Source organism: Watersipora subatra, chromosome 1 (genome assembly GCF_963576615.1).
Source record: "Watersipora subatra chromosome 1, tzWatSuba1.1, whole genome shotgun sequence".
Lineage (NCBI taxonomy): Eukaryota > Metazoa > Bryozoa > Gymnolaemata > Cheilostomatida > Watersiporidae > Watersipora > Watersipora subatra.
In genome coordinates this window covers 59,366,017-59,377,700 of record NC_088708.1, presented here as the reverse complement: position 1 = coordinate 59,377,700, position 11,684 = coordinate 59,366,017, and the positions used below count along the sequence as shown (strand labels likewise).

At 35.2% G+C, this 11,684-nt stretch overlaps 1 protein-coding gene across 1 annotated transcript in view; it reads left to right on the top strand.

The window, feature by feature from the left end:
• Positions 1-1,280: 1,280 nt before the first annotated feature.
• LOC137389697 (signal peptide, CUB and EGF-like domain-containing protein 1) overlaps positions 1,281-11,684 on the top strand; it is a 34,172-nt gene continuing 23,768 nt past the window's right edge. Inside the window, exons 1-7 of the mRNA XM_068075774.1 lie at positions 1,281-1,392; positions 1,787-1,877; positions 4,842-4,955; positions 6,724-6,840; positions 8,256-8,378; positions 9,310-9,432; positions 10,431-10,556. Coding sequence (XP_067931875.1) covers positions 1,862-1,877; positions 4,842-4,955; positions 6,724-6,840; positions 8,256-8,378; positions 9,310-9,432; positions 10,431-10,556 — 619 coding nt within the window. The 5' untranslated portion in view covers positions 1,281-1,392; positions 1,787-1,861. The remainder of the gene's footprint in view (positions 1,393-1,786; positions 1,878-4,841; positions 4,956-6,723; positions 6,841-8,255; positions 8,379-9,309; positions 9,433-10,430; positions 10,557-11,684) is intronic.

Here is an 11,684-nt window from a genome sequence, read left to right as displayed (position 1 = left end):
TACAGAGAGACAGATAGAGACAGATATACAGATATACAGATAGACAGATAGAGACTGTGTCTTGTAAGTGCAGTAATTCGAACATCAGTTGATTGTTATCCTGAATCAGCTTCAAACGCTCCATCAACTCTTTCCTGACCACACGGACCACAGCAAAAATTATTAGAGAGGTTTCGTAACCAATTTACCCCAATTAGAGTGTACTTTTACCTGATAGATCATACTGAATTAATGTTCCACACACCACAGACAGCTTGTACTGAGACAGCTGGGTACTTTTGGAAGAAATGGATTTAGCCTTGTTGACAAGGACTTGAGATAGAATCATGATAGTTATGATGTTAGTTAAACCCTTCCTAACCACACTTTAACCAACCTCTGAACAGGCTTCCTCTGCAAGATCTACATCTGTATTAAGAGCCCAACCAGACATTTTACATAAATTTTATTGCTCCTCAATAAGAAAATATAATTTGCAAATGTGCCATACAGCAAAAATTTCGTTGAACATTTGTGTAGCCTTCCATTTTATGTAACTCCATACACTGGGTACGGGCAGCATTGCTTTAATAAACCCACTATTTTACCTTCATAAGCCACACAACAACCATCTGCTACTTATTAGCGCAACTCACACTTGCGCTCTCTGCTGTACTATTCTCCTTCCTATGTACTTTTATCCGTCTTAATTGACTCAGTTTGTAATAATCAACTGATGTTCCGGTATGCTTTAGCTGTTATTTTATAAACAAATTTTTAATCACACCGGCAAGTCTCTGCTTTTGGTCCAACTTGTGCTAATGTGACGATTCCTTATTACAAACGATCCTAATTATAAAACCTATAGATATTAATAAACTTCTATCTGATGGTCATGCTTATATCTACCTATATATGGGTTGAAAGTCAACCATACTTTGGAACTGTCGCACTTTTATTGTAAAACTTTCATTTGATCTCAGAAGAGACCGTCTAATTTTTTTTGCATCAAGCAACACAGATTTACCGATTGGTCCGATTGTTTGATATTGGTTTAAGATAATGTAATGCTTTTAAGTTTAGGCTAATAGCCGATCTAATCATTTCCATGCTTCAACATTTTTATTATAAAAAACTTAACAAATGGTTAAAACCTGATATTCTTTCAAGGAATGAGTTTGATGAAGATATATGTTCAGATAGTAACAAACATTGTTGGTGTCATCAAATATTATGTAATTATTTTTGCATTTTATAGATAGTAAAATGACCACACAAGCCGCAGAAGTACATATATACAATCGTCAGCTTAGAGTGTACTCAAACAGGAAGTCTGGATATGAGTACGTCTCAGTAAATGGCGGAGGCAACCTTGTTAAGGTTTCCGATAACTACATTGATTCTGGTCAATCGGTAAGATCGGTGAATTCAATAACTTTTGACATGTGATTTGTCTTTGGTGGGTTGGTGATGAAAAAGCAAGTAATTTGTTTGGTTATATTATCACGATTGCCGGCAAGGATTGATTCACCTAGTATCTACAGCCCATTGAAGATATAGTTTTTCTTGCTAGTAGCCTAAGCAGTTTTTCAAAAATACTGATGATGAAGTCCAGTAAAGACCTCAATAATCCTAAGTCCGTCACAATGTGAAAAACTAGCATTATTCCTTCTGGCAATATTATTATTACTCATCGTGCTATGTAAATCATTGTCAGAATATATAGTCTGAGTAAATAGACTCTAGCTTACAGTATTGCATGGGTGCGACCAGATGTTTAGGACTGACCATCTGTGATATTCTGTAGGTTACTATTACCATCAGCAAGGGAAAGCTCCGTTGGGTGCAAGGCACAAGACAAGACCACATATTATCCAAATATATGTTTGACCTTGACAGTGAGTGCGATTATAGCATCTGCTTCGCTTCTTTTTGTTTGATGGTCGGACACTGTGTTAACAACTCTCATGTTAAACTGTAGTGGTATTGTAGTGCGCCGTAGGCGAACATATATATTGTGATTGTACAGCTATAACTGTACAGGATGAACGATAGTAGTGCATTCATTAAAATTAAGTTGAAGAAAACCACAGTATTAATATTTTTATCTGTTTCGGTTGTAAGTTGTTTTTGCTTCGGAAGTAAGTCAGTTAAAAATTTTTTGGCTTTTTAAAAGTTACTTGCTAGTCAAAAAGTATCATACAAATTAAATGTAGGCAACCGGTAGTGATGAGTTGAACTCACGGTAAATGACACATATTTATGTTTACATGTCGTATTGGGTTAGAAAGAACTAGCGGTAGGACTGGAAACATAGAGTAACGATCGCTTTATGCAAAATAGATATATAGCATTATACTATTTGGTTTTGAGTGGATAGCAAAGCAGTAGTTTAGTAGAAGTACATATAGCTACCTACTACATAGCTAACTACTACATAGTTACCTACTACATAGCTACCTACTACATAGCTAGCTACGTACTCTTTAGCAAGTTTTGCTGCTGTGCAAATGTTTCCTGCTCATGTTATAAGTCAGTTGTTATGGCAACATAGGTACTAAAATAGAGCTATGATTAGCTGCTGATGTGATAGCCTCTCTTTCATTTATCAAAGTAATATTTACGAGTGATTTTTATTCCAGTGACTGATCTATATCCTACAACTTGCTAGATAGTGTAATCTGGTAGTGTAATCATCTATTACGGTTTGTTTTATATACACTTGAATGCCATACAGTTATATACAGAAAAATCAATATTTCTACAGGGAATTACTGAGAATAGTTCTATTTACGAGTTGTCATAGTATTGCGTTCAAAGTATACAAAAGACATGGCGCGTAACTTAATGACCTAAGGCTAAGGTACAAAATAGTCGAGCAATAAAAATATGTAGGCCTAAGTTATTTGCAAATATTTTTGAGGCGTCACTAGCCCCCTCTACAGAGCACAACAACAACAACAACAACATGTGAATATATTATATCTAGGTGGGGATAATTTGATAGTATTTTTTAAGAATGGAGAGCAAAATGCTGTTGAATAAATGAAGGTTAAAGGTTGACTTGCAAAAAAATTCACATTACAGTTATTTGGTATCAAAAGATTCACCATGTCTTACTCTGTTGTGTTGTAGGTGCCAAATATGTGGAAATGTGATTACAAGCTCTTAAAAGCTCAAAAACGAAAAGCCGCCGTAGATTGGAATCTCTTTATTTCTCTGGCGTATTCATGAAATTTATTTATTGTCTTGTCACGTGATGTTCTCACGTGAATTGAAAGGCCAATAAAAAACTCAATATATAACTTATCGTAGCACTAGTTTATGACAAACACTTCGGGTTTTATCAAAGACCCCGTATCAAATATAGTTGCTCGCTACTTTACAGTGTTTTTTTGGTTTGGTCTAATCGGCAAGTCGTAATCTGATCATGTGACCCAATACTTCGCAAATAATTTCTGCAGCACTTTTCGATTATCACAGGTGACCAACAGGCTCGTCATGATTATCAGACAATGATATGTACTCCTTCGAGCTAAGGTTAAAAAATTAAACGCATATTTACGGTAAGTTATAAGATATCAGTGCTATAAGTGACAGCATTACTAAGACGATAAAATAGATGCGTAAGAACAATAGACATGGTTTTATTGAATGTGTGAAGTATATTTGTGAAAATATTTCGACGAATAAGGTTGCATGAAAGTGTAAACAGAAACCATCTACCACAGCTACGTCACATTTGAGCCGTTTTGGAAAAAGAATCCAAACCATGGCTGTCTCGTGTGGCTGCGATTAACTGTTCGTTTTGGAGCTTTTAGGAGCTTGTAATCACATTCCCATATATTTTGCACCTACAACACAACAGAGTAAGACATGGCGAATCTTTTCATACCAAATAACTGTAATGTGAATTTTGTTGCAAGACAACCTTACAAGTCAACAAGTTAGTGCCACGCTCCGAACCCGAATAGTCGGTCGCACGCGAATAGTCACTGTTTATACCTGTATATAACCTGGCCTAGGATTTTAGTAACCTCTTGAAAGCTGTAGAAATAGCGGATTAGAGGTGCCACCATTTTTAGACTTAAGAAGTTGATGGCCAGACATTTGAAACCAGGCAATTGCCATGACTGAACACATAGGTGCTTTAACTGTGTCTTTTGGCTAAAGTTCTTTTGGCTGAAGTTCGTAGGAAAATCCTCTTGCTTTAATGCAGACCAAAAATCTACCACAAACAGCACCATATATATACTTTCAATCAATGCATGATATTCGAAACAGTTTATTTACATATTTACATGTTGTGCTGTGTTACTACCGAGGTTAGTTTGACTAACTGACTGCTACTTTTTCAGTTCCAAAGTATGCGTCACACGTCACCATACCTCTAAGTGTAGCAGCTTTAGCCAGTTACTCTACTCAGAACACTGCACAACTACTACTAGTCTCAACAGCGTGAAGAGTGAGTCAGCAGTGTGAGAAGGTCTGCCTACTGTTTATCAACAAGGACTCCTCAAGTGCAGCTGCACTCAGATGACCCTACGTTGATCTCTCCTCTCTCCTATACCTCCAACCTTCACTCTACAATAAATCACTTCCCTCCACTGCTTCCTCTCTGTGACTAATTGAATATGACCACTTTGGCGTTCCTTTCTTCCCTCAGAAAAAATCAAGAGGCTGAACAATGTCCATGCAGATGTACTTAATCTCTTTAATTCTCTTACCCTTTTGTCTCCTATTTGCTGCCAGTTCTTTTTCTAATCCTGTTGCCATTTCCTCTCCTCAACCATTGTCAAGGACAAAAAAGTGCTCCAGAGTTTTTGACTAATGTATTAGACTATTTTGAAACGTGTTTGCAGGTGCTGAAGGGTACGGAAGCATGCTTTATGTAGCCTTCAACAGAGACGTATCATTTTACAACAGAAATTCTAGTGGTTTATGTTCTGCAGTCATTTCCACTCATCATGTACAAGGTATGTTATACTATGATATAATTAATATTGTTTCTCAAAGATGTCTAAAAGGGACTGCAATAGTGAATTATTAGCAAACATTTTCAGTCCAGGGCATAGGAGAGAGGGAGATAATTCTAATACATTTAGTCTTCAAAATAAATCGTTCAAGGGTGTTCATCACTCAATATAATTAGGCTGTATGGTTATAGGGTAGCGAGAATGCACTTTAGACTTGTTTAGTTATAAGAACGCTACTAGCAATTATAGCTGTCATGGTTAAAAAGCTTTTATGTGGACAAACATTTTAAACTTTTATTAACTAATTAAGCAGTTGTCCCATCAGTGTGATTGTATTTCTATACGTGGATGGCCATTTTTTAATTCTGTAGACTCACCACTCTCTCATAATTCAGCGTCCTTATTTTGGTCATCAATCTCTCTGCTGTGAAGGCTCCATTTCAGAGTTTCATAGTTGATTGTGTTTATTCAACTCTATGTGGATTTGTCTCCCTCTCTCTTCTAATCTAGTTCTATTTTAGCTAATTTCATGCCACTAGTGAAAAATCAGATATCACTAAAACTGAAATATTTTATAAAATGTGTTAAACAGTACTGAGCCAAAGAAGATCGATATTTGACAAACTTTAATACTCCAAATGTCCTACATGGCTCTAGAGCGTCATGTGAATATTAAATTATGTTTACAATACAAACAGAGAGAATTGAAAATAGAGGATTAAAACCTTCAAGCAAAGTTCTAGAAAAAATTTGGATAAAAACAGACAATGAAATGATAACGGTGGGTTTAAATTTTGTCAAGAGCATCATCTTGCTCGCTCGAAGCTAGACAACTAATTTCAAGTGTCATCCAATGCAAGCAGCTTGAAGGAAATAAAAGCTTTTAGGTGTAAACATTTCCTCAGGGTCTATCCATCGCTAATCCGTAATTGATGTCATATAAAACATTCACTAAAGTGGTCACCTTTTTAACAAAAGCTCAATAGAACCAAACACTTGTAGGCAACTGTCAATTATTCAAAGAAGCCAACTTGTTGAAAGGTGTGAGTTTATTGTCATATCTAGCACTTAACGAAGCTTCAAAATGAGAAATTAGGAGAGTCTGTTTAGTGCAGAAAAGCAGTTCAGAGTTTTATTCTGAGATAGAAGGCCGCAGACGAAGACTAAGCATGAGGCTGGTGATAACTTTCATTATTTTATGGATTTTTTGTAACAATGTGTTAGCACAAACATCAAGGCAACACGAAGGTAACAGAATTATTTTAATACACTTTGCGTCATGTATCTATAACTTTTTACTGGAATTAGTAATCATCGATAGAATGATGTTTTTTATTACTTGCTAAAACAAAGAACCAAAAATAAAAAGACAAAAGCAGGAAATATCAAGTGAGTTGAACAAAAGTGTTTTGAAAGTTGATAATCTAACAGTATTGCAGCGGACTAGTAGAATAGTGGGTTGAATTGAATAGTGAGTAGCGAATAGAGAATCGAAAGTCAAAATAGGGAATTGAATGTTATAATAACAAAAAGGACATAAACTGAAACATGTGATGGTGGATGCAATATGTTAGTTTCACAAGATAGAAAATGATGTTTGTCGTAACTTTAGAATTATCAAATTCACCGTTATTAAATTAAAGTTATCAAATTGTCTTCACTACTTGATTAAACTGGCAGTCTATATTATAATAGAGATCTACAAGAATAATTCAGAACTTACAGAAATTGATGATGAGGACTTGTGTGTTCATGGTTTTTATTGTAGTGAATCGGTGCGAGACGGGACACAACTGCCATGACAACGCTGAATGTGTAAACACCAGAAAGTCATATAGATGTAGATGTCTATCGGGCTATGTGAAAAATGGGACGGACTGTTTAGGTATGATTAATATGTCTGCCTTTGTTAATAAGTAATATTTAAACGTTTAGCTAGCCTGTCTTCTTAAAAACTGCACAAGATTGTATGTGACGTATACAATACTACAACTGGATTATCTGCTGTCACTTTGTTAATGCGTATCTGAAACTGAAAAACAGAAATTGACAAAAGAAGTGAATAGCGTCATACCTCTGCATATGAAGATATTTTGCTGTGAGATAATTTCTTGTTTGTTAAAATAACTATATGTTAAGAATGATTACCATAAAATACATTGTAATTTGTTTAATTCATTTAATAAGCCAGAAGTCTAGGCTAGTTCCTTAAAGATAAAATTGCACAACATTTTAGCTGATTTTATCAGAAAGTATCCGTATTTTTCTATCATTTGTGATTGTTTTTATGTTTGAGGTGATCTGACTGCCAGGATGTTTCAAGATTAAAATCAACCAAACTTGATCATGGTTAAAAGGTTCAGATCAAGCGATAGTGCGATTATGACGTCTATAGTTGTGAAGAGACTGACATAATAGAGACGCATAAAGCTGTAACTTGAACGCAATAGTCAATATCAGCTACTGACTTCTTTTTGTATGTATTTTTTTAACGTTTTAACCATGATCAAGTTTTGTTGATTTTAATCTTTAAACATCCTGGCAGTCAGATTACCTCAAACATCAAAAACAATCACAAACAATAGAAACATACTGATACTTTCTGATAAAATCAGCTAAAATTTTATGTAAGTTTATCTTTAATAATTAGCTGTCATAATTACACTTACAGTAAAAAAAGCATTAAATAAAATGATTTAAGCATTTAGATGTAATAATATTCAATGCAAAAATCTAAATTAATAAACTAATGATAAATAAAAAGGGATCTATATTGTTACCATAGAGACACAACAATGGAAGCGCAGACTCCGTAGTGGATAGCTTGGAAGAAGAGTTGATAGATTTCAAGTGTAACTTACTCCAACTTAGACTAAGTAAATGTTAAACTAACGTGTCTTAACTGTTTTTATTATTTTCATAGATTTTTAAAAATTTCCTTTTGAATTTTATCAGCTTTTTCAGTAATAAACTGCAATGTTTTGAGAGACTTTGAATATCATATGTTAGAAGTTACTTTGAGTGAGAAGTCAAATGCCTGTTCAAACTCACATCATGTCTTTAGGAATCCATACGTTGGGGTGGTTGTACATGTAGGTACAAGTATGACTAGTGTCCTTTTCTGCATTGTTGAATTATAACTAGTCATATTTTATTACTTTCTACAAGTTTCAAGTACATGATTTATATAATATACACTTTGTTGAGTTTATTGTCAATCTACTTTTTAATTAAATTCATGGATAATCATCCTGTTTGTGGTGTGAAAGTTTGACAGGCCTATATTGTATGTCTCCACAGATGAAAACGAGTGCGCCTACCAGAATGGACAATGCATTCACATCTGTACCAACACACGAGGTTCCTTCCATTGTAGTTGCCACACTGGATTTGCTCTTGCAGAGGACTCCTCAAACTGCATAGGTGCGCTGGTCTGTGCTGATCACTAGCTCTAGTATATCTGTATAATAACTGTTAAGCTATAATGCTATTCTGATTAAAATAGAGCATTACGATTGTCTATGTTATGTTATATATTTGATGTATTGATGTAAACAAGCTACAATATTTATTAACTGCTGAAGCTTGGAGCTATTAAAACCTTCATTCTATTAGAGGTGAACTTACACCAAATGCTAGTAGATTTTATCAGAAAGTATCAGTATTTTTCTATCATTTGCAATTGTTTTTGATGTTTGAAGTGATTTGACTGCCAGGATGTTTCAAGATTAAAATCGACAAACCTTGATTGCATTTAAAATGCTCAGATCAGGCGAAAGTGCAATTATGACATCTATAAGATAACTATTTGTAAGAGGTTTCTCTATATAGAGTCTTCATATATGCGCTAATAGTGCTGTTGTTAGTATTTATCCTATCTTGATTATAAACACCTTTGGCAGCTTCCTATTTGGGTATCCACTGCAAACCAGTCTGCATTGTTTGTTAGCATGAGAGTTGCCTTTCCTGTCACCACGGCGGTTTATCCGTAAGCGAGTTATATAATGTGTTTTCTAGGTCAGATGTTCTGGTCTACAGTTGTTCTCCATTCATCCTAAATTAAATATAAACCACTAAAAGTTTTCAACTAACTGTAGTTTATTTTAGTACTTCAACCTTATGGAGATAGTTAAAAAGTTTGCCCAGTTTATACACACTACATACATGCAGAAAGTGATTTAACAACAAGAATGACAAATATACTAATCACAAAGTTAATCTTATGATTTGGTTAAATTGATTGGGTAATAATTAATCTTAGGTGTTTAGTAAACTTGTGAACTTCTAACAACAATGAAGTGTTTCAAAAACCTGTATAACTCCCTTTACTCCTCGTTGTTATTCTTCTTAACAGATATCAATGAATGTCACAACAACAATGGGGGATGTGCACACAGGTGCTCAAATACTATTGGCTCATGGCAATGTTCCTGCAATGCTGGTTTTTACCTCCAACCTGATGGTAAAACTTGTAAAAGTAAGTCTAGTTTTAGAAGTGATACATCTGTAGTGTGAGAGAGAGTGGGAGGGTGTACTAGTACTCATATAGTGTAGGCAACAGTAAGAGAGTGTACTAATACTCATTTAGTGTAGGCGACAGTAAGAGAGTGTACTAATACTCATATAGTGTAGGTAACAGTAAGAGAGTGTACTAGTACTCATATAGAGTAGGCGACAGTAAGAGAGTGTACTAATACTCATATAGTGTAGGTAACAGTAAGAGAGTGTACTAATACTCATATAGAGTAGGTGACAGTGCGAGGGTGTACTAATACTCACATAGTGTAGGCAACAGTAAGAGAGTGTACTAATACTCATTTAGTGTAGGCGACAGTAAGAAAGTGTACTAATACTCATATAGTGTAGGTAACAGTAAGAGAGTGTACTAATACTCATATAGTGTAAGTAACAGTACGAGAGTGTACTAATACTCACATAGTGTAGGTAACAGTAAGAGAGTGTACTAATATACATATAGTGTAAGTAACAGTAAGAGAGTGTACTAATACTCGTATAGTGTAGGTAACAGTAAGAGGGTGTACTAATACTCATATAGTGTAAGTAACAGTACGAGGGTGTACTAATACTCATATAGAGTAGGTAACAGTAAGAGAGTGTACTAATACTCATATAGTGTAGGTAACAGTAAGAGAGTGTACTAATACTCATATAGTGTAGGTAACAGTAAGAGAGTATACTAATACTCATATAGTGTAGGTAACAGTAAGAGGGTGTACTAATACTCATATAGTGTAGGTAACAGTAAGAGAGTGTACTAATACTCATATAGTGTAGGTAACAGTAAGAGAGTGTACTAATACTCATATAGTGTAGGTAACAGTAAGAGAGTGTACTAACACTCATATAGTGTAGATATGAAACATTGTAGAGAGTGTAAATAAAACATTTATTTAGTGAGCAGCCATGTTGGCGAACGAGGTTGATGTTATATTCTAGACATTCTCATTATTTCAGAAGTAGAGCTGATTGGAGAGGAGCAATGCATTAGCTGCCAACAACATTGCAACATTTCATACGCCTCTACAACCTGCGCTTGCAAAGCTGGATTTCAACTGAGGAAAGATGGAAGGCATTGCAGGTGTATGTATGATATACCAGATACTCTAATACAGGCCTAAGTTGATATAGCTATCCAAGTTTGGTAAAAGATTATCTGTCATTTTAATACTAGTATACATGTTCTAGCTCCATTACAGCAATTACTTTATTTTCCCATCTTAAATTCAGAAGCGTCTTTCTTTTTCTGAGAATGCTTCAATTTTATCAATAGCTCCAAAGTGTCGGCTCACACCTCATGGGTCTTTGGTCTAATAGCAAAGCGTAGAACTAATGCAATGGTATAGCCTGCTGTCATTCATAAAGACCCTTTTCGTCAATCAAATCAATTTGATTGCTCAATTTATCTAGTTCCCGGTCAAAGTTTCAAGTTTTGCGGGGATTACTTCTGTTATTGGTAGCTGATTATGGACAGCCCATGAGTCTAAAACATACATTCTGACTAGAGCTGGAACGAGACCAAGGAATGCAGGGTCAGGCCAGACTCAGGGTCAGCACTGAGGGCCAAGATTGAGTCGGGCTGGGTCAGCACAGCGCCAATTTTTTATTCATTTAAGGTTAAGAGATAGTTCTATTACAGCCTAATGTTGTGACATCAATAACCTATGATAAAAGAACCCATTATCACACCAATCATTATATTTTGTGGCTTGGTTTATAGACGCAATCTGCAATTTATGGCTAGACATTGGTGGATCAATGCTATTCAATGAGTGATAGATTAATGGCATGACTTTGGCTAGAGTGTTTTTATTCCAGATTTTATTTTCAACTCTGCTATTATAATCAACAAGAAAAGATTAGTTAAGAAATACTTCACAAAGATAGAAATAGATAACCCAGCATAGAGGAAAGCAAAAATCCATCACTTCCCTAAAACTTCTGGTATTAGTGAAAGAAACTAAAATAAAATAAATTTGCTGGATTGAAGGTTCTTAGACGCGCTTTTAAGTTCCTCAAGATGCCTACGTTGTAAATACCTCAATAGTATTGAGGTGGACCCTTCTTTGTAACTCAATTTGCTTTCGCATATTGTACAAATAACTTGGTCTTTCCCTTTCGTGACTGGCTTCTTCATTAACTCATAGACCGCCGACATGTTGATTATTTCTTTCCGACGGGCGAAACCTATAGTCCAAATACTATTGTCGC